General features: G+C 44.6%; 1 protein-coding gene across 1 annotated transcript in view; it reads left to right on the forward strand.

The window, feature by feature from the left end:
• The window catches only part of LOC126198677 (polyamine-transporting ATPase 13A3-like), a 452,249-nt gene that overhangs the window by 244,958 nt on the left and 182,763 nt on the right, over positions 1 to 24,528 (forward strand). The window contains exons 3-6 of the mRNA XM_049935173.1: positions 3,408 to 3,575; positions 14,470 to 14,540; positions 16,382 to 16,455; positions 21,751 to 21,907. Of these exons, the coding sequence (XP_049791130.1) occupies positions 3,408 to 3,575; positions 14,470 to 14,540; positions 16,382 to 16,455; positions 21,751 to 21,907 (470 nt within the window). The remainder of the gene's footprint in view (positions 1 to 3,407; positions 3,576 to 14,469; positions 14,541 to 16,381; positions 16,456 to 21,750; positions 21,908 to 24,528) is intronic.

A 24,528-nucleotide genomic window follows, 5' to 3' on the forward strand; every position in this document is an offset into this window, starting at 1 on the left:
CCGCACCAGGCGCTGTTCCGCCTCGTCCCACACGTAGCGGAGCTTCTTCACCGACACCATGCGCAGCTCCTCCAAGTCTGCACATACCACACACCACGCACCACATCAGTTTCACTTCGTGTGTTTGTTTCAACAACAGAATCACAACAGCATTTCACCGCTCACATTATTAGTAATGCAGACCCTGTCCTCGCGGGGATGAAGCTCAAGGCTCCCAAAAATGTTTCTGGATGTTTTCTGTCTTCAGTAACCATTTTTTTTTCCTTTTCTTACACAGATATGGTTCGCTGAAATTACAGCACTCTCGGTGCGTTTTTCGTCTGCTTTCTCCGAGGGGCGTTCAATAAGTAATGCAACACATTTTTTTTTTTTACTGAGAACAGGTTGGTTTTATTAAGAATTCTAATACACCATACATTTCCCACTCTTTCGGCTGGAAAACTACACTACTGGCCATTAAAATTGCTACACCACGAAGATGACGTGCTACAGACGCGAAATTTAACCGACAGGAAGAGGATGCTGTGATATGCAAATGATTAGCTTTTCAGAACATTCACACAAGGTTGGCGCCGGTGGCGACACCTACAACGTGCTGACATGAGGAAAGTTTCCAACCAATTTCTCATACACAAACAGCAGTTGGCCGGCGTTGCCTGGCGAAACGTTGTTGAGATGCCTCGTGTAAAGAGGAGAAATGCGTACCATCACGTTTCCGACTTTGATAAAGGTCGGATTGTAGCCTATCGCGACAGCGGTTTATCGTATCGCGACATTGCTGCTCGCATTGGTCGAGATCCAATGACTGTTAGCAGAATATGAGAATCGGTGGGTTCAGGAGGGTAATACGGAACGCACTGCTGGATCCCAACGGCCTCGCATCACTAGCAGTCGAGATGACAGGCATCTTTCCAGCATAGCTGTAACGGATCGTGCAGCCACGTCTCGAGCCCTGAGTCAACAGATGGGCACGTTTGCAAGACACCAGCCATCTACACGGACAGTTCGACGACAGCCACTCATCTGCAATCAATGAAAACTATGCAGATGTACTATATGTTGATGCCTCCTGCTGGTGTTCAAGTAACTTCCGACACGAATTCCTAACCGCAGAATGTTTACCAGAGGTTTCTGCCCACTGTGCGAAACAGGTATTCTTCCAGCAGCAGCATGAACTATCAGCTCGGAGACCATGGCTGCGGTTACCCTTGACGCTGCCTCACCGACAGGAGTGCCTGTGATGGTGTACTCAACGACGTACCTGGGTACACGAATGGCAAGACGTCATTTTTTCGGATGAATCCAGGTTGTGTTTACAGCAGTATGGTGGTCGCATCCGTGTTGGGCGACATCGCGGTGAACGCACATTGGAAGCGTGTTTTCGTCATCGCCATAGTGGCGTATCACCCGGCGTGATGGTATTGGGTGGCATTGGTTACACGTCTCGGTCACCGCTTGTTCGCATTGACGGCATTTTGAACAGTGGACGTTACATTTCAGATACGACCCGTGGCTCTACCCTTCATTCGATCCCTGCAAAACCGCACATTTCAGCAGGATAATGCACGACCACATGTTGCAGGTCCTGTACCAATGGTTACACGTCTCGGTCACCTCTTGTTCGCATTGACGGCACTTTCAACAGTGGTTGTTCGCATTGTCCTCATAGCGTGCACAATCACACTTAACGGATGCCTCTCTCTGATGCACTTTCAATTCCACGCACTACCTTACTCACAAAATACCATGGACAACTGCGCGTTCAAGGAGAAGGAGATGGAATGAGGGAGGGGGAAAAGGTGCAGATGGACGGAGAAAGGGGGAGGAGGAGTTGGAATGAGAGATGGGGGAGGATGGGATGGATAGATAGTGCGGGAGGAGGAGGTGAAGAGAGGAGGACAGAGGAGAGAAAGAAGTTAGGTCATTTATCCATTCCAATATACATACAGCATATGCGAAGCATTGCTGGGTTTCCCAGTATAAAATAATTTGACCACAAGCATAATTCGACCAAGTCACATACATCTGGAGCAATTTTACCCCCAATGATCTCTATAACATGTGCTGCTAGCATGTTAGAGGCTATTTCAATGGCAGAAAGATATCCCGAGGAAAGAGGTTGAGAGCAATGTGGTAGGTTGGGCTAGAATAAAATGTCAGAGGGGTTCTGTGGCTAAGACATACACACACATGCGCTCTAGTAGCGCAAAAACAAATGTACATTTCTGTGTTCTATCTCAGAATCCATTCGGAATAATGCATACGTCCATTTGAAGTGTTTTGCATCAAATGGACTTTTTTTTGCATAAAATGGATACTGAACATTCCATCTAGGACACACTGCAAATTACGGTAATCCTTCCTACTTTGTGAAGTAGGACTGAAATGATAATCATTTGCATATTTAAGTAAGTGGTTTACATGAAGTCAGGTTGACGTTTGTTATACACTGAAATGACAAAAGTCATGGGATACCTCCTAATATCGAGGCGGACGTACTTTTTTCCTATGTATGCAGTAAAGCGACGTGGCATGAACTCAAGAAGTCATTGGAAGTCCCCTGCACAACGCCAAATTTCGCCCCACTGTCCTAACGGATAAGTTCTTCGTGCATCGCAGATTGATTTCTGCGGTTATTTCACGCGGTGTAGCTTGTCTGTTAGCACTGACAACACGTCGACGCCCCTCATCTCGGTCGTTACGTAAAGGGCGTCGGCCACTGCATTGCCCGTGGTGAGAAGTAATGGCTGAAATTTGGTATTGTCGGCTCACTGCTGACACTGTGGATTTTGAAATATTGAATTCACTAACGTGCGCGACAGAATGCCAATCCTAAGAGCCCGGGTTCGATTCCCGGCTGGGTCGGAGATTTTCTCCGCTCAGGTACTGGGTGTTGTGTTGTCCTAATCATCATCATTTCATCCCCAGCGACGCGCAAGTCACCGAAGTGGTGTCAAATCGAAAGACTTGCACCAGGCGAGCGGTCTCCCCGACGGGAGGGCCTCGTCACACGACATTATTATTATATGTTAGTAAATAAAGATTTGACATGGAAGCTCACCAGTAAGTCATTCTTGGGTATTTTAACAGTGCCCAGTTTTCCTTGAAAACGCTTCGAACGTATCACAGAAGAGTTTACTTTTTTATGCCACTTGTGACACGGTGGTGTGACGTTCGTGATGTGTTGTGTTGCTGACCGTTGTGGCCGAGCGGTACTAGGCGCTTCAGTCCGGAACCGCGCTGCTGCTACGGTCGCAGATTCGAATCCTGCCTCGGACATGGGTGTGTGTGATGTCCTTAGGTTAGTTAGGTTTAAGAAGTTGTAAGTCTAGGGGACTGATGACCTCAGATGTAAAGCCCCATAGTGGTCAGAGCCGTTTCACCATTTTCCTGTTGTGTTGTTGCAGGAGGTGTACGGGTACCGGGTGAGCGCGGGTCGCCAGTGCCTGGCTTGGCTGGGCTTCCTAGCAACGGCGGGCCTGCTGCGGCTCGTGTGCCACTGGTTCCCGCGGATGCTGCTCTACCTCACCCACTGCCCCTGCAGCCTGCGCGACGCGCAGAAACTGCTCTGCGTGGTGAGTACCGAGCACTCAGCCGTCCCCTCTGTTGTTTTATGTGAATTACGATAAAGGGTTTTGAGAATCTGAAAGAAGTCATACAGGGTGCTTCAAAAACATTCATCCCATCTCACAAGGTTACATTTTCTACCCCGCTGTCTATTGAAATTGCAGCACCATGAAGGCATGTTTTTTAATTGATGCTTGATAAAACGCATGCTGTAATGTTTAATAACTGTTGTACATGTGTAAACCTGACTGGGCGATGGTCAGGTTGGCATCCCCTCGCTGTCTGGCGCTTTTCCAGACACATCTTCGGCCTGGAAGCTCGTTGTCTGCAGTAGAATTTTCGTAGAGAAGCTTCGAACTGAGCCTCGCTGATCAGCTAAGACTTCTCTGGAGGCGTCCTGGACAGCGATGGAATACCAGAATACTATCCTGACTGTCGTCTGCCATACGGTCCTGCAACTACACTCATGCTCATAAATTATGGATAATGCTGATACATGGTGCAACAACGCTCTGGTGGGCGGTTTGTATGCTCAAATCACCTCGAGGTATGACCATGCGGTGCATGTGACCTGCGGTCGTCGCGCGGTGGCACTGGCAGCAGTCCACATACACAGAGGTGTGTTGGTGCATGCCAGAGTACAGTGCAGCGAGTAAGTGTGCAGACATTTTCAGACGTGCTAATGGTGATTGTGTGTTGAAAATGGCTCAGAGAACACATATTGATGACGTTATGAGGGGTAGAATACTAGGGCGACTGGAGGCTGGTCAAACACAGCTGGTCGTAGCATGGGCCCTCTGTGTGCCACAAAGTGTGATCTAGAGATTATGGCAACGATTTCAGCAGACAGGAAACATGTCCAGGCGCTACAGTACAACACCACAAGAAGACCGATATCTCACCATCAGTGCCCGCAGACGGCCACGGAGTACTGCAGGTAGCCTTGCTCGGGACCTTAACCCAGGCACTGGAACAGTTGTCTCCAGACACTCAGTCTACAGATGATTGAACAGACATGGTTTATTCGCGCGGGGACCTGCAAGTTGCATTCCACTGAACCCTGGTCACAGGAGAGCCCGTAAAGCCTGGTGTCAAGAACACAGTACATGGACATTGGAACAGTGGTCCCAGGTTATGTTCGCCGGCCGCGGTGGTCTAGCGGTTCTAGGCGCGCAGTCCGGAACCGCGCGACTGCTACGGTCGCAGGTTCGAATCCTGCTTCGGGCATGGATGTGTGTGATGTCCTTAGGTTAGTTAGGTTTAAGTAGTTCTAAGTTCTAGGGGACTGATGACCACAGTTGTTAAGTCCCATAGTGCTCAGAACCATTTGAACCATTTTTGAACCCAGGTTATGTTCACGGACGAGTCCAGGTATAGTGTTAACAGTGATTCTCGCCGGGTTTTCATCTGGCGTGAAGCAGGAACCAGATACCAACCCCTTAAAGTCCTTGAAAGGGACCTGTATGGAGGTCGTGGTTTGATAGTGTGGGGTGGGATTATGATTGGTGCACGTGCACCCCTGTAGATCTTTGACAGAGGAACTATAACAGGTCAGGTGTATCGGGACGTCATTTTGCACCAGTATGTCCGCCTGTTCAGGGGTGCAGTGGGTCCTACCTTCCTCCTGATGGATGATAACGCACGGCAAATTTAGTGGCCTGCTTGTTCTCCAGACCTAAACCCCATCGATCATGTCTGGGATGCTCTCGGTCGACGTATCGCTGCACGTCTTCAAACCCCTACGACACTTCAGGAGCTCCGACAGACACTGGTGCATGAATGGGAGGCTATACCCCAGCAGCTGCTCGACCACCTGATCCAGATTATGCCAACGTGTTCATATCCCATATTGAAGTAGGAGTACATGCACAGGAAACGGTGGCGTTTTGTAGCACATGTGTTTCAGGACGGTTTTCTCAACTTATCACCAATACCGTGGAGTTACAGAACTAGGTCGTGTGTGTTCCCTATGTGCCTATGCTACTAGCGCCAGTTTTGTATAGTGCCACGTTGTGTGGCACCACATTTTCAATTATCCTTAATTTATGAGCATGAGTGTAGAAATGATGGTGAGAAGGGCCACTTTTTTTTCATAGCAGGACGCTTTTAGTTTTTTATCCGCTGCACCCTTACAGCACAACGGTACATCGACGATGTTCTGCGCTTCCGGTTTGTTGCCCTTCATGACAGGCCATCCTCGACTTACATTTCAGCAACCTAATTCCCGCCTCCATACGGCGACCATTTCTACTACTTGTTTTCTGGCTTGCCAAATCCTACCTTGGACAGCGAGTTCGCCGGATCTCTCCCCAACCGAGAACATTTAGAGCATTATGGACAGGGCCCTCAATGCGGATCGTGATTTTTGACAATCTACCACCCATTTGGATGGAATTTGGCACGATATCTGCCAAGCTGAATAATTGCTTGCATAAGGGCAAGAGGTCGACCAACTCGTTATTTACTGGTTCAGTTTATGAAGCTCTTTCTCTTGAATAGATCAATCATTTTTCCGAAATTGTAGTCATTTCTTTGTCTGTACTTCTACATCACATCTGGAGTTCTCCGTCCCATCCGGTTAATTCCTTGGTCGTGCGTGGTTTTTTAAATATAAATAACAATATATATTCAAAGTTTTCTCTGGACCCAATCGCAACTGGGCATTTGTCTATATGAAGTTTCAAATCGTTCCTGTCAAATCCCTGTATACTGACCATTCCTCCTAGGACACTCTGTGTAGTCTATTCATAAGTAAAGATAATGAAAGAAGCTTTTTATACAGAAATAGCATTTAGTTGTTCGTTGGAGGTAAGAAGATTCTTTTATACATTATTTAAGGAAGAGGAACGTCTACCAGCACCTGTTGGATTTCCACAACGGCTGGGCATGGCCCTTCGAGACTGTTGGTTATGGTGCCGCGATGTTACTTCTCGCACTGATCAAGGCGCCACAACGACCATGTGAATATGCAATCGATGAGTTGAGGACGATCATACTCATCGTCCTGCAGGATCTCAATGGAACCACGTGACTAGCGCCCCACATTGTTTGCATGGCCATGCTGGACCATTCAGCCATGTGACTCCCATGAATCACGAAGAAGACTTGTTTGCAGCAAGGCAGTACTGGACGCAAGAGTCGCGTTTTCAGAAGACTGCTGGTTCTCCATACAGCACCACGATGGTCGTAGCCATGTAGGGAGGCTCCGAGGATAGCGGAAATGGATTGCATTCATCGTCGGCACACTGATACATAACCTGGGGAGATGCTGTCTAGAGCCATTAGGAAGAGAACTCGATCATTTCCGGTGCGCACAGACGGTAATTCGGGAAGGATGAGGAAGGACATCGGCTGTCAAAAATGGTTCAAATGGCTCTGAGCACTATGGGACTCAACATCTTAGGTCATAAATCCCCTAGAACTTAGAACTACTTAAACCTAACTAACCTAAGGACATCACACCCATCCATGCCCGAGGCAGGATTCGAACCTGCGACCGTAGCAGTCCCGCGGTTCCGGACTGCAGCGCCAGAACCGCTAGACCACCGCGGCCGGCGACATCGGCTGTCCCCTTTCAAAGGAACCATCCCAGCATTTACCTGAAACGATTTATGGAAATCATGAAAACCTAAATCAGGATGAACGGAAGCGTGCTTGCGCTGTCGTCCTCCCGAATGTGAGTCCAGTGTGCTAACCACTCAACCACTGCGCTCAGTCGGTAATTTGGTTGGCAGTTACTACATTTCTGAGGTGTTAAGGCCGTAACTGTGGCCTGTTTTCGAGGCCTCCGTGGCATTTTCTTTCAACTAAATAACCCAAACGGCCTGTCGCCTGTGCTTTGCTGACCTACCTCGACGGTTAGCACCTTCTAGAGATCACCATGGTAATTCCGAAAACTAATCATATTCCCGAAACCACGGAATATTCTCCCTCTCTACAAATTCTTCCGAACGGCGACCAACCATATTTTAGTCTTTTGTCGTCCGGCGCGGAAAGTTTGGTCCTGTTAGGAATAATAACTAAAACTTAGTTATTCGCCGTCCTTTCTCTCGTTACAATTTTAATGAATAGAAGTGTGGTAAGCATGATTAAATGGATGTTAGCTGCCGTAATTACCCAGACGTGGAGAGACTTGCACACTGTAGGCTAGCATAGAGAGCTGCAGTAAGTCAGTGTTTGCGACTTGAAAGCTGCCTATTCATTCCGCACTTTCATTTCTTCACATTACATTTTGTTTTTAGCGGATCGCGGCATTTATCCTTCCAACATTTAACGCGCATCTATTATGATCAGTACTGATTAATCAATATAAGCGCTGTGAGCGAACACTTCGCACGTTTGCTGTAGCGATTTCACTCGTTCGACCTATACTTGAGTATTGCTCATCAGTGTGGGATCCGTACCAGGTCGGGTTGACGGAGGTGATAGAGAAGATCCAAAGAAGAGCGGCGCGTTTCGTCACAGGGTTATTTGGTAAGCGTGATAGCGTTACGGAGATGTTTAGCAAACTCAAGTGGCAGACTCTGCAAGAGAGGCGCTCTGCATCGCGGTGTAGCTTGCTGTCCAGGTTTCTACGGGTGCTTTTCTGGATGAGGTATCGAATATATTTCTTCCCCCTGCTTATACCTCCCGAGGATATCACGAATGTTAAATTAGAGAGATACGAGCGCACACGGAGGCTTTCCGGCAGTCATTCTTCAAGTGAACCATACGCGACTGGAACAGGAAACAGAGGTAATGACAGTGGCACGTAAAGTGCCCTCCGCCACACACCGTTGGGTGGCTTGCGGAGTATAAATGTAGATGTAGATATTTAGGAGTCCGCTTAGACCAATGGGAAGTTTTCACGTGTTCGAAGCGATGAGGCTGGTCGTTGTTTGAAAGAGAATCCATGAATATATTCTCGTGTGTAGGACACCTGTCCAGTTTGTCTGGTGGTCATTTTTGCCGGTGTGCAGATTCTACAATTATAAGTAATTGAGCGAAGTCAAATGGTTCAAATGGCTCTGAGCATTATGCGACTTAACTTCTGAGGTCATCAGTCGTCTAGAACTTAGAACTAATTAAACCTAACTAACCTAAGGACATCACACACATCCACGCCCGAGGCAGGATTCGAACCTGCGACCGTAGCGGTCGCTCCGCTCCAGACTGTAGCGCCTAGAACCGCACGGCCACTTCGGCCGGCTGAGCGAAGTCATTTCAGTTACTTACCGTATTTCCCTGTAGCGTCTGTTACAGCGCGGTATGGTCGTGAGATACTTTTTCGAATACTAGCTGCACGAATACAGCAAAAATGTCACATTGCTGCGTGACAGGAGGTGCCGGGCCGTCACGCAATAGTCTTCGTGGCTTCCTATCATAGCTTACAGGAAGGTCACCGCTTCTCGCATATCGCCTGGCTGCACGTGCCTTTATCTACCCCGTGCTGACAGCAGAAAGTGCCTCATTTACCATTTGAGTCCACACGGAAAGGCCCACTTACGTAGAGGAAACAGTGCACGTAAAATGTGCGTACACACTCGCGAGCGATGTTGGTGTATCGAGCAGCACTAACTTGCATATTCTGTATGGGAGATATTAGGAGTCAGCTCATAGCAAGAGCCAAGCTGTAAAAAAACCGTAAGTGAAGAAATCAGCGCGCATCCCTATCGACTACTGTAGAAGATGCCGTTACAGGTGCAGTGATTATATCACAGAAGATATCGACAAGATCGCCGTTTAACAATCAGAGCAGTGTCTGAGTTAACAGGAGTTGACAAGGAAAGTGTCGAACAAGTTTACCGATTTTTTCAATGTTTGCATCAGTTTTTGCTGACAATGGTCTGCCAGTGCGAGTGTCATCACTGGTGTCTTCGCGGCCATCTTTAAATCGTTTAAACCACTCAAACACTTGTGTTCGCGATAAACAATCATCGCCGTACACTTGTTGTAACATTACAAACGTTTCACTTGCAGATTTTCCTAGTTTGAAACAAAATTTGATGTTAACACGCTGTTCTTTCTGTACACTCAACAATTTGCGACGCACAGACAAAACGTCAACTACTTAAACAGACGCCACGGGCAGACTGAGTGCAGGAGGCAGATGAAACTCGAGCAGTAGGCGGAGCGAGAGTCACGTGACAGGCCACGCGACTTTCAGCCTTATTGCATTCGTTTTATTGTTTCACCAGTACTAGTCCGGTTTTTTTCTAGCCACACCTCGTATGAAGAATAACATGAACATACACTTAGGTGACAAAAGTCATGGGATAGCGATATGCACGTATACAGATGGCGGTAGGATCGCGTACACAAGGTATAAAAGGGCAGTGTATTGGCGGAGCTGTCGTTTGTACTCAGGTGATTCGTGTAGAAAGGCGTCCGATGTTATTATGGCCGGGCGACGGGAATTAACCGGCTTCCAAAGCGGAATGGTAAAGCTAATCACATGGGACATTCCATTTCGGAAACCGTTACAGAATTCAGTGTTCCAACACCCACAGTGACAAGAGCGTACCGAGAATACCAAATTTCAGGCGTTATCTCTCACCATGGACGACGCAGTGGCCGACAGCCTTCACATAATGACCGAGAGTAGTGGCGTTAGCATAGGGTTGTCAATGCTAACACACAACGTTAAATAGCCACAGAAACCTATGTGGGACATACGGCGAACGTATCCGTTAGGACAGAGAGGCGAAATTTGGCGACAATGGGTTACGGCAGCAGATGGCCGAAGCAAAGGCCTTTGCTGACACCGCGACGTCGCCTGCAGCGCCTCTCGTGGGCGGACCGTAGACTACCGGAAAACCGTGGCCTGGTCAGGTGAATCCCTGTTTCAGCAAGAGCTGATGGTAGGGTCCGCGAGTGGTGCAAACCGCACGAAGCCATGGACCCAGGCTGTCAACTGTCACTACGCAAGCTGGTGGTGACTCTATCGTAGTGTGGGCTGTGTTTACATGGAATGGACTGGGTGCTCTCGTCCAACTGAACCGATCATTGACTGGAAATAGTTATGCTCGGATGCTTGGAGACCATTTTCAGCCATTTACGGGCTTTATATTCCCAAACAACCACGGAATTTTTATGGATGAGAGTGCGCCATGTCACTGGACTCCAATTCTTCGCTGTTGGTTTGGAGAACATTCTGGACAATTCGAGCGAATGATCCGGCCACCCAGATCTCTCAACATGAATTCCATCGAATATGTATGGTACATAACTGCGAGTTCATTTAGCGCACAAAATACTGCAGCGGTAACACTTTCGCAATTATGGACGGCTATAGAGGCAAAATGAGTCAGTATTTCTGCAGGGGACCTCCAATACCTTCTTGAGTCCATGCCACGTCGAGTTGCTGCACTACACCGGGCAAAAGTATGTCCGACACGATATTAGTAGGTATTCCATGGCTTTTCTCACCCGATCGTAAGTTTCCCGTATTAACGTGATGTGTCTCGATCTGTGGCGAACGATACGCCAGTCTGTCGAGCCGCATTGTATAGGTACTGAAAATTTATAATCATTGTTTTGCACATTTTGACTTTGTTCAAGTTATTCTTCACATGTAAATATACGTATTACATGTGATGTGATTCTAATATTTCTTACCGTGAGAGTGGGCAATCACTGTGTAAAGTACCTATAATTTCACACCTTACAAGAACCCATCCACATACTTTGCCGTGATCTACAAACACAATTAGGTATCATGTGATAGGTTGTACATCGTATATATGAATATATAAAGGAGACTGACATTGTTACGTACGCCTTGTAAATAATTGTTCACGCTTATTGAATGAAAGGTGACGGAGTGTGTTTATTATCATACTAGCAGAGGTTGGAACGACAGTGGAAAGGAAGCGGCAGGCAGAACTCAAGCTCTGGGTGGAAGGCCCGCACAGATGTTGGTCCTGCTTTAACACAGGAAGTAGCTAGACAGACGTCGTGGCACCTGACTCTGGAGCACAATAGGGTGACGGCTGGCCGCTATTGTAGCCGGACGGGAAGGATAACCGGATAATACGTCCCAACTTTGCAAATCTTGGACGCAGATGAGATGAATGAAGAAGCGGCACCTTGGAAACCACGCAGGATGGGTTATTTCCAAGGATTTTTACTCGGAAGCGTACCATTGTACGAGTATACGAGGTGCGGCTAGAAAAAAACCGGACTGATGCTGGAAAAAACATTTATTTACAATTATTTACAATTTCATGTTATCTCCTTCAATGTACTCTCCTCCTCGGTCTCTACACCGCTCCATACGAATTTTCTACTGTTCATAGCAATGCTGCAGATCATTTTCGGTAAGTCCATACATTACTTCCGTCGCTTTTTCTTTTACTGCTTCAACAGTCTCAAATCTAGTTCCTTTCAAAGCTGACTTGACTTTAGGGAAAAGAAAAAAGTCACAGGGGGCCAAATCAGGTGAGTAGGGTGGATGATCTAAGATGGGAATGTTGTGTTTTGCCAAAAACGTCTTCACTTACAACGCACTGTGAACTGTGGCATTGTCTTGGTGAAGGATCCATGACTTTTTTCTCCACAAATCGTTCCGTTTTCTCCGTACTCGCTCACGTAGGGTAGCCAGGACGCTAATGTAGTAATGCTGATTCACTGTTTGTCCCTCTGGTACCCAATCAATGTGCACAATCCCTTTGATGTCAAAAAAAAAAAAACAATCATCATTGCCTTGAATTTCGATTTTGACATTCGTGCTTTTTTTTGTCGTGGAGAACCAGGAGTTTTCCAATGCATCGATTGGCGTTTAGTTTCGGGATCGTAAGTAAAAAACCACGATTCATCGCAAGTAATAACATTTTGTAAGAAGGTGGGATCACCTTCAATGTTTTCCAGGATGTCAGAACAAATCATTCTTCGGCGTTCCTTCTGTTCAATTGTGAGACACTTTGGAACCATTTTTGAACACACTTTGTTCATGTTGAAACTTTCATGAAGAATCTGCCTAACACTTTCCCTGTCAACTCCTGTTAACTCAGACACTGCTCTGATTGTTAAACGGCGATCTTGTCGAACAAGTTTACCGATTTTTTCAATGTTTGCATCAGTTTTTGCTGACAATGGTCTGCCAGTGCGAGTGTCATCACTGGTGTCTTCGCGGCCATCTTTAAATCGTTTAAACCACTCAAACACTTGTGTTCGCGATAAACCATCATCGCCGTACGCTTGTTGTAACATTACAAACGTTTCACTTGCAGATTTTCCTAGTTTGAAACAAAATTTGATGTTAACACGCTGTTCTTTCTGTACACTCAACATTTTCCGACGCACAGACAAAACATCAACTACTTAAAACAGACGCCACGGGCAGACTGAGTGCAGGAGGCAGATGAAACTCGAGCAGTAGGCGGAGCGAGAGTCACGTGACAGGCCACGCGACTTTCAGCCTTATTGCATTCGTTTTATTGTTTCACCAGTACTAGTCCGGTTTTTTTCTAGCCACACCTCGTAGGTTTTTCCTCGCAAACTTTCCGCGCCGGACGACAAAAGACTAAAATATGGTTGGTCGCCGTTCGGAAGAATTTGTAGAGAGGGAGAATATTCCGTGGTTTCGGGAATATGATTAGTTTTCGGAATTACCATGGTTGGGAGCTGAGCCAAGCTGGGAAGCCAGCGGTGGAGAGACGAGGTCTTCCGTTGTGAGTGCCCATGTGTGACGGTCACTCGATATCAGCTTTGTTGGTACAGACGGACTTGCTGTCTTTGCTCTCAGGAAAGTTTATAGTTACAACAGTCAGGCACTGTACTGTTGCGAACCTATACGATTCTGGACTTCACCCCCGGGTTGGAAGCCGTCGTTGAGTACGCAGCGTTCAGTAATTGAGAGCACTTCCTCTGCCTATACTTACGTTGAGACGTTATCTGAACTCCTTGTCTGTGGCTGGGAGTTCGCGTTTCTCGTCTGTAGAACACAGAGAGGAGAAGACAGTATTGGAGTATATTAGTCAGAGGACCGCCTTCTGCCGTCCTTGTGTTTGAAAGAGTTTATTTGTGGCTGGAGTTCTTCCATCGTCGCAGACGAGTACGAGAACCATTACTTCGATCCACCGGACGCAGTACATACGGTGATATTGCCAATTGCTTCGGCTTATTAGGGCTATAAAAGCTAAACAGCTGTGATCACGTTTGTTTATTTCCACTGAGGCTCCACGCCACCATAGATCTTTGAAAGTAGTGTCTCCTAGTGTTTGGTACGTAGCTCATGTCAGTCATTTCGTGTTATTGATATTAAACCGCACAGTCATAATGACGGGCAGAGTTTCCAATTGATTAGTAATTTTACTTAGGAAACGTAAACTTTGTAATATAAAGGTTTTTTTTAAAAATCTACAATAAATATGTAAGCAGGAACAATGTTTATCATTTAGTAGGATTAGTTGCCTTCATCATTCATTTATGTTTAGATTGTAATTTGTAGAATTAATAGGATCTGCTTCAGGGGGTAGTCAGACAGGGCCAGATCTTCATTTTAGCGTTTATTATTCTCCGTTGAGCACATTCATTTTACTCCCGCCTGGAGTAGCATCTTAGAACTGAAATCGCTCGTAATGAAAGTATTAGCAGACAGCCTTGTGTCACGTGTTTTTCCAAGTATATACTGTATATATGCCTGTAAGTGGCGCCAGAAAAAAGTTCAGTAAATTATAGCTACCTGTGCCTGTTGCGCCGACGGGGAAATTCAGTAGAAGTGGTGTGACGTTCTGAAACTATATTTCTTGTGTGTTGGTCTATGACAAAAGTAATACAACGGTTTGTGAAAAGCATGTGTGTGTAGCATGTTTCCTACAGTATTACTGCTGTCTATTTGTATCCTGAAGCCTATTTCTGTTACAACCTTTATCAACGTGAATGTAGAACACAGTAATTTATAGCTTCCTCTTTCTATTTCAGGAAAATTACCAAGGAAAGTACAAAATGTATCATATAAGGACCTTCAAAACTATTTCTGCTGAGGCTGTGAGGTACGTAAAGACGTGCGATACATTTTTATGTGGTTGTTTATTTTGTTTGCGTTGTTCTATCTTCATCAGTAAGTTAACTTTTGCTTGGAAATTATTTTGATTTTGAAATGGGAAATAATAACTTCGGTCAAAGTGACTCACATTAAAGTTTGATTTAGAGTTAATGTATTTGTTATGTTAGCTAACGCTTCATTTTGTAGTGCTGTTATTGCATAGTAACTAAGGAATTCACATTTGAAAGCCTGAAGGGGTATACAGATCTTGATTATTTGCAGTTATAAATAAATCAGCTTCTGCCTGCAAGGACAGTTTTTAATTTCTTTAATGCATGGTAGGTTTCGGGACTGCCAGTGTCATATTGAGATGCACCTTGGAATATACATCAAACCGATTTTAGGTATTTTTTTCCGGGCTCATGCTTTGGGATGAAACTGTGTAACAGAAGGATATTAGTTTTTTATTTTTTTATAGATCTTTGTTGAGAAGAAAGAACTATTAAACACTTCTAAAATATGTCTGGCACTGCACTGAGTGTCTGTTCTGAATGAGAGTGCTTACTGAAATTTCGTTTGGGACGCTTCTCTAGCCTGCAGTGTCCATTTTCTCAAAATGGATACAGTCTCATAATTGGAAACTGAAAACACCTGAAAGTTATGTTTATGATCTAGCTTTCTTCATTGGACGCTATTAATCATTTTGATCATCATCCGAGTAGCAGGGAAACTACGGACTCCTAAGCGCTTTAGATGGATACAACGTTCAACACGGCACTAAAGTGACTGAAATAGTTTTTCCTGTTAAGAGATTTTGGTGTTAAACGATGCAGGCGAAAAAAATCAAAACTTTATTTTGAATCGTGTCAAATTTTATTACGGGCCAGAATTTCGATTTTCTGCTAATATTTGCTCTTGTAGGTACGTACCGTAGTTTGAAAGCCTATCAACAGCGTTTTTTTTTGTGGAAAATATCTGTTACGTTATTTGGAGTGTTTTTAGCAACATCAAATTATCGACAAACTGTTAGCTGCCGTCCACTGTTTTATTCGTTTAGGGTTTCTAAATTTCTGTCCAGACTTTCATGATGTTTTGCATTTCTAACGTAGGGAGGGCAAAACTATAATGTTGATGTCAATGTAACTGTGGTCATCGGTGCAGATTTGGAAATGTCAAGCTCTTTACAGAATTCCGTTTTCCGCCTTCGTTTTGCGTCAGCTGCCTTACGCAGCTCCATCTTTAATTTAATCAAAATATTGCTTTGTTTTCGTCCCGATTTCTCCCTGCCATTGTGCGTAAAATAATAAAATTACAGCACTGGTATTTCAAAACAAAAGACACGAAACGATTTTGAGACAGAATTCACTGATTTCATCACATGATTCACCGATTTCGACAGACACATCACTGAATTAGAAAACTATACCCACCATAGAATTAGAAAACTGACTGAAGTGATTGCAGCGGCAGTACTCGGAAACAAGTGGAAACATAACAGTACCGACCGTGGTTTCATTTGTTTAGCCTAACGAAAAGAATTTAGCCACTGATCTGTGTAACTTCGCGGTTGCAATAAGCAGATAGATTTGCTCGTCCTTGAAGCAAAATCTTTACGTGTTGAATGAAAACACAGGCTCAATTAACATAGTATTTTGCCGCAATTATAATAATGTTTCGTGTTAGTCGATATTTAGGGTACTACAGAGCTTTTACTTTTGATTAGTTGTCGACTTGACATCTAGATGTTGACCTGACATCTAGTTTACATTCGATTTCTAATAGTTTACTTGCACCAGGAGTTGGTTTAGCTGTACACAACTAAACAGTACATTTTTTTGTGTTCTACAGCTCGCAATGCGCTGAAGAAATGTCTCCGGAGTCCAAGACGCTGCGGGCGTACTTAAGCAACGGAAAAGTAAAAGGTGAGATGTTAATGCGTCATCTACCTTCATACATTTGACAGTGATATTTCCTTAGTTTTTGTTATTTAATCTGGGCTACGCTGGAAACTTATTCAGCAATACTCAGAACCGTATCTACAAGAGCAGTTATATTGAGAACTATATTAGCCGCTGACAACTACAAAGCCTGACTTTTGAGAGGACTGAAATGATAACGTGTACTTCTAGAAATTCTATGCACAAATCAAAAGCGAGCTCGACTTAGATTCCGTAGGAAACTGATTTCAAGCTGGAGTCCCCTTCCCGTAAACCTCATTGCTTGTCTGTACTAGCTTGATTTACGTAAGTATTATGTAAGACTGAGTTACTGATGCAGGTGAATATACAGATTTACAACTGCACTGCAGTAGCTCTGGGTGAAATTCGTTAAAGTAACAAACTTATTGTGCTTTACCTTGGTGCAATACTTTAAGATATATGAATATTACTAGTCAGTCTAGAAATAGCAACGAGGACGCTGACAAATGTTTAGGTTGCAGTAGAACCCAGTATTTGTTCTGTTCCAAAATAAACATAAAAGAAAAAATGGAAACCATGAAACGTTGTCCTCCCACTTTTAAAATAATTCAAATGATAAGCATGGAGCTATGTAAAATCTAAGGCTTTGGACAATAACTGGAGTCGTATTATTCATTCACACACTAAGTTAACGATTTAAAAAATTTAGTTTAGGAATAGCCACTAGTATAACCAGTTAAATGTAGTGTGTAGTGTTTACAGCACCTCATGAGTACTCACATAACCAAGATAATTAATGTAAAAGTATCTTTAACAGAAAGCAGGTTTCAGCAGTATTATCACAACCATGTGTGACCACAGAGTCAAAAGAATAATGAATAGCTTATAGATTTCCCAATAGCAATGAACAGCTCTTACAAAAACAATTCTAGCTCAGTACAACACAATACGAGAACCACTAGAAGCATAATAGTCTGATGCATAAGTCACATGAGACAATTAATTGAACAGCTAACCATTGTTTTGCCTCGAGCATATATTCTATCACTGAATTAAAAATATATGTCTTAGCAGCAAGTGGAACACATTGTAAATCACTGAACTTCGTGTGTCACATCTTATGCAGCTCTGTCTTGGAAACTGAAAGCAGAAATTTTCTGCTCAATCAAACTAGCGGATATTACTGCTTAATTTCACTTAAATTCTGAGAATACGAACTATATCCACATATAAGAGTTGTCTGAGAGGATTCAAAATAATTATGATTTGTAAGAAAAAAAGTACTTCTTATTTCAAGCACGTTCTCTTTCAGTTATAGTTCGTCGTTCTTCCTTTTACATTACCGTAGAAAACAGCATTAGTTTTCAGAAGTATAGTGAAAAAATTCTAACTTTGTACCAAAGAAAATACAGAATAACTTTTCCCTTGTTATACTAAAACAGTAATGCATTAGAAACAACCTAAGAATAATACGAGGTTTTCTTTCTATAAATAGAATTTATTACCATTTCTTAAAGAAAGTTTTGAGAGAGCTGAAGTGTGACCAAAACTTATAGTTGATGTCACTGTTTATAACTGGTGCTCGACTGGCAACTTTCAAACTTACGGTTATGTTACACGCATGCCATATCAATATCTGCTTCCACTGACAAATCTGAAATTAATTATCTGAGTTCTTGTGATAACAATACTGAGATGTGGTCAGGCCATCTTCATGAAACCAATCACCCTTCAGCCAAAACACAATATATAGCTCAGGGCTTACATCTTTAACACCAGTCTTACTCGGTTTTTTTATTGACACATCTTAATAATACACGTTCACGCCAGTGCTGTGTGTGTCTCGCTCTACAAGTTGCTTCCAAAGTCTGTAATACTCTGTTGGATTAAAACAAATTACCAACGTTGTGCAATGAACGACCTATGACTTTATATAAAATAAACCTTTTCAAGAATTATCTTCCTCGTAATACCTGTTATTGAAAATGTTTTCTCATAAAGAATAAAATTTAAAAATTTATTGTCACAATATACAGTCTAACGCAAAATAAACGACGTATCTCAAAGGCATTACCCGTACGTAGAAGAAGTACGTTGAAAGTTACGGCCACAAACACACACACACACACACACACACACACACACACACAAATCTACATCGCCGAAAGCCTACTGACAAAACATGATTTAAAACTCCCGCGGAGAACATATTTGACCGTTCGTCATCTTGCTTTCGTATCTTTTACGTAAACATTGAGATAGTGCAAGTAACAAGTGCAGCTTCACAGCGAAGACAATGTGCAAAACTGTAAAAGTAAGTGCAGACACATAGGAAATACAGACGCACAATCGTTCGCATAGAGTAAAACACTGTAAGCCATAAGAATCTAAAATTCCAGGCATAATTTTCGAAGGAAATTTGTTTCCTGTATTAAGTTCTCTATGGTTGCGGACGTGAAACTGTAAAAGAATAACAGTTTTACTGCAAAGCACAGGAAGCTACGGAAACCACAGCAAGTGTTAACAAGGTACGCGAAACATATTCTCATGAGTTCTTCTCAGGTTATCAGCCGAGTGGTGGCGTCGACTTGTCGCAATGTTTTGATAAGTATCGTACCAATCATCTTCTGGCGAAGATGATGGGTACGAAGCTCATTGAAACGTTGCAGCAAGACGACGCCACCTCTCGGCTGATAACCCGAGAAGAATTCATCAGTGGAATACGACGAGAAACACTGAAAAATGTTCTGTTTACAGTTTGTGAATACTTTACTAAAAACTGAAACTGTGTATTTACAAGCAGTAAAAAGCAATTTTTGCTGTTGTTTGATGTGAGGGTTGTTCAATAAGTAATGCAACAATTTTTTTCTCGGCCAATTTTGGTTGAAAAAATGCTTAATGTTTTGTGGGCCGTCGTTGAATCTTTCTACTTGAGCTCCTATAGTTTCACGAAGTTCCGATTGGTGGTCGCGCTGTATGTAGCCTTTCAAAAGGGCATATGTAGCAGAGGTGCGATCCAGGCAGAGAGCTTTCACTGAGTTTGTTTTAGCGAAAAACCAGAGCATCGCAGATAGGGAGAGGCGCTCGCAGAATGTCGACGGAGACCTGGCACTGAACAAAAGCAAAGTGAGTCGTTGGGCGAGGCGAGTATCATCATCGGAACAAGGACGCGCAAAACCTGTCCGATCCCACGCGTGCTGGCCTGCTCCACACAGCTGTGATTCCTGCTGTGTTGGAACGTGCGGACACTCATTCGAGGTGATCGACAGATCACAGTCAGACACCTCGCTGCTCAACTAGGCGTCTCCGTTGGTAGTGCTGACACACTCGTTCACCAGTTGGGGTACACAAAAGGTGTGTACTCACCATCCGACTTCTATCCGTTTGGCCCAATGAAGGACGCACTACGCGAGAGGATGGGAGGTTATTGATGCAGCGAGACGTTGGCTGCGACGTCGACCAGTAGATTGGTACCCTGCGGGTATAAAGGCACTCCCAGTAAGGGGGCGTAAAGCCGTCACAATGAAAAATACACTACTGGCTATTAAAATTGCAACACCAAGAAGAAATGCAGATGATAAACGGGTATTCATTGGACAAGTATATTGTACTAGAACTGAAATGTGATTACATTTTCACGCAATTTGGGTGCATAGATCCTAAGAAATCAGTACCCAGAACAACCACCTCTGGCCGTAATAACGGCCTTGATACGCCTGGGCATTGAGTCAAACAGAGATTGGATGGCGTGTACAGGTACAGCTGCCCATGCAGCTTCAACACGATACCACAGTTCATCAAGGGTAGTGACTGGCGTATTGTGACGAGCCAGTTGCTCGGCCACCATTGACCAGACGTTTTCAATTGGTGAGAGATCTGGAGAATGTGCTGGCCAGGGCAGCAGTCGAACATTTTCTGTATCCAGAAAGGCCAGTACAGGACCTGCAACATGCGGTCGTGAATTATCCTGGTGAAATGTAGGGTTTCGCAGGGATCGAATGAAGGGTGGAGCCACGGGTCGTAACACATCTTAAATGTAACGTCCACTGTTAGAAGTGCCGTCAATGCGAACAAGAGGTGATCGAGACGTGTAACCAATGGCACCCCATAACATTCACGCCGGATGATACGCCAGTATGGCGATGACGAATACACGCTTCCAATGAGCGTACACCGCGATGTCGACAAACACGGATGCGACCATCATGATGCTGTAAACAGAACCTGGATTCATCCGAAAAAATTACGTTTTGCCATTCGTGCACCCAGGTTCGTCGTTGAATACACTATATCAGGTGCTCCTGTCTGTGAAGCAGCGTCTAGGGCAACTGCAGACATGGTCTCCGAGCTGATAGTCCATGCTGCTGCAAACGTCGTCGAACTGTTCGTGCAGATGGTTATCTTGCAAACGTCCCCATCTGTTGACTCACGTCTCGTGGCTGCACGACCCGTTACAACCATGCGGAAAATGCCTGCCATATCGACTGTTAGTGATACGAGGCCGTTGGGATCCAGCATTGCGTTCCGTATTACCCTCCTGAACCCACCGATTCCATATTCTGCTAACAGTCATTGGATCTCGACCAACGCGAGAAGCAATGTCGCGATATACGATAAACCGCAATCGCGATAGGCTAGAATCCGACCTTTATCAAAGTCGGAAACGTGATGGTACGCATTTCTCCTCATTACACGAGGCATCACAACAACGTTTCACCAGGCAACGCCGGTGAACTGCTGTTTGTGTATGAGAAATCGGTTGGAAACTTTCCTCATGTCAGCACATTGTAGGTGTCACCACCGGCGCCAACCTTGTGTGAATGCTCTGAAAAGCTAATCATTTGCATATCACAGCATCTTCTTCCTGTCGGTTAAATTTCGCGTCTGTAGCACGTCATCTTCGTGGTGTAGCAATTTTAATGGCCAGTAGTGTAGTTTTCCAGCCGAAAGAGTGGGAAATGTATGGTGTATTAGAATTCTTAATAAAACCAACCTGTTCTCAGTAAAAAAAAAAATGTGTTGCATTACTTATTGAACGCCCCTCGGAGAAAGCAGACGAAAAACGCACCGAGAGTGCTGTAATTTCAGCGAACCATATCTGTGTAAGAAAAGGAAAAAAAATGGTTACTGAAGACAGAAAACATCCAGAAACATTTTTGGGAGCCTTGAGCTTCATCCCCGCGAGGACAGGGTTCTGCATTACTAATAATGTGAGCGGTGAAATGCTGTTGTGATTCTGTTGTTGAAACAAACAGACGAAGTGAAACTGATGTGGTGCGTGGTGTGTGGTATGTGCAGACTTGGAGGAGCTGCGCATGGTGTCGGTGAAGAAGCTCCGCTACGTGTGGGACGAGGCGGAGCAGCGCCTGGTGCGGCTCAGCGGTCTGGAAGCGGCCGCGGGCTACGCGGACATGCACGCCCACTCCGGCATATCAGACTCCCTGCGCTGCTCCAGGTACGTCAACCCAGTTAACCTAGTCAGTAGCACCGTCCTGGCGCCTCCGCTGCTACCTACGTATTACAGGAATTTTTGTAAGGGGTAGTCATAAAGTTTGAATTATCATCTCGCAGTGGCCATGAAAGTTGGTGATATTCGCCCTCTGTGTTTCACATTTCTCCCAACGATGCATGAATTGGCAGAGAACTTGGTTATACTGGATTCGTGCATAAGTTCGTAGCGTTCTTCCATAAGTTTAAAATAAACACAATAGTCATCAATAATACTCGCCGTTATCCTGTAAGTTGGAAATCGTGCTACAAACGGCGTGTAGAATGGCCTGTAGGTGGCAGCATATAGTGCAGATGCATAGAGAGCCTGTATAGGGAGAGAGTGGCCAACCGGGCGATACGGCGGCCATTTTTATGCCAAACTGTGGGCGGGACTTTTGAATGGCCAGTAGTGGAGTAGTGGAGTACACACTCACTGAATCAAAAGCACAAGACAACATGGCGAATTCATTCGTAAAATGCCTTTGTTTATAAGAATAATGTGTTATAATAATTTTCACACAGCCAATTTACAGGTCTGTTTTCAAATTTGCCTATGTATATTGCAAGGTGTTTTACATGTAGTAAAAAGCAAAAACGACTTACTTCGCATTGATAAGAGTACTTGGTTGGTTTCCACAAGGCTCCTGTTTGATTTATGTCAGCCCTGTTGACTGCGACTGCCCACTGCTTTCGTCTTTCTTCATTGCGTGGAAATGCTAACACGCGAAATCCACCTTCGCCTCTATTGGAACAACCAAATGCAGCACAACCTGGTATCGTTTACGAACGTCTGCAGAACGAATTACAGATGCCAAAAACAATATTGTACAATTACTAACGTGTTTACTACTAACATGTAGACCTACCGGCTTCATCACAAAACGCTTCATTATTTCCACTCGTATTTAAGATTGCAAACGCTAATTACGTATTAAAAACGATATACAACTAAATCGAACATGCATGCACAACGCATAACAAGTCTCTCAATAATTCAAACACCTTTTAATCGTTTCCAAAAGTCTTCTGAACTTCAATTCAACTCAAAAGCACGGCGAACATAGAAAGCGCGAGAGACGTTTGGCAGAAAAATGGCGCCAAAGCTAATCAACCAGTCACGGGCAACTTCACCTATGGCCACTCTCTCCCTATACAGGCTCTCTATAGATGCACACATACCATCGCAGTATCAGTATAAAGATGGCCGCCACACTTGCGACTTGCACCAGGGAAGAACAGCGTTCTGTTATTCGGTTTTTTGCGTAATGAAGGTGTGAAACCTATTGAATTTCATCGACGAATGACGGTTCAGTACGGTGATGCACGTTTTGTCACAGCAGCAAGTCTAGGAATCGAGTAGGAAGTTCGCAAACGGTGTGACTTCAGTGGAAAATGATCCTCGTCGTGGTCAGGCACAACGAGTTGTGATTCCACAGAACATAGCAGCAGTTGAAACCATAGTGAAGGAAAACCGCTGAGTGACACTGAATGACATTGCAGCATGTTTACAGATTAGTCATGGGTCAGCACGCCATACTGTGCATGATGTGCTCCAGTTTCACGAAGTGTCTGCGAGATGGGTGCCACGGCAGCTGACTCCTGAAATGAGAGAACGACGTGTTGATGCTTGTGAAGAACTTCTTCGGCACTTTGAACGAGAAGGTTATGGCTTCCTTGTAAGAATCGTTACTGGGGACGAAACCTAGGTTCACTTCCAGCAACCGGAAACTAAGAGAGCGGGAAAAGCCGCGCGGGATTAGCCGAGCGGTCTTGGCGCTGCAGTCATGGACTGTGCGGCTGGTCCCGGCGGTGGTTCGAGTCCTCCCTCGGGGATAAGTGTGTGTGTTTGTCCTTAGGATAACTTAGGTTAATTAGTGTGTAAGCTTAGGGACTGATGACCTTAGCAGTTAAGTCCCATAAGATTTCACACACATTTGAATATTTTTGAAGAGCTGGCAAGGTATGGCGCAATTCCTCATCACTAAAACCAAAAAAGTTTCGAACAGAACCATCAGCAGGGAACGATATGCTGACTCTGTTTTGGGACAAAAAAGGCCTCATTTTGAAGCATTACATGCCTAGAGAGACCACTGTCACCAGTGCATCATACACAGATCTCCTACAAAATCATCTGCGGCCTGCAATCAAATCAAAGTGACGTGGATTGTTGTCAGCTGGTATCCTTTTGCTGCATGACAATGCAAGGCCCCACACTGCCCGTACAACAGTTGCAACAATCAAAGACCTGCATTTTGAGTGTCTTCCTCATCCACCATACTCACCAGACCTTGCCCCAAGTGATTTCCATATGTTTGGACCACTCAAAGACGCAATGAGAGGAAAGAAGTTCCGTTCTGATGAAGAGGTACGCCACGCGATGCATGAATGGTTGTGCAGACTACCAAAAGAAAAGAATTTTTTTCTAAAGGAATTTATGCACTTTGTAAGCGCTGGAGGACTTGCATTGAGCGGGGGGGGGGGGGGGGGGGGGGGGAGTATGTTGAAAAGTGATACAGCTTTGTACCACTCCTGCACAATAAATAATATTTTAAAAAATATTTAAGGTTTTCATTTGACTCACCCTCG

The sequence above is a fragment of the Schistocerca nitens genome, chromosome 8 (assembly GCF_023898315.1).
Source record: "Schistocerca nitens isolate TAMUIC-IGC-003100 chromosome 8, iqSchNite1.1, whole genome shotgun sequence".
Taxonomy (NCBI): domain Eukaryota; kingdom Metazoa; phylum Arthropoda; class Insecta; order Orthoptera; family Acrididae; genus Schistocerca; species Schistocerca nitens.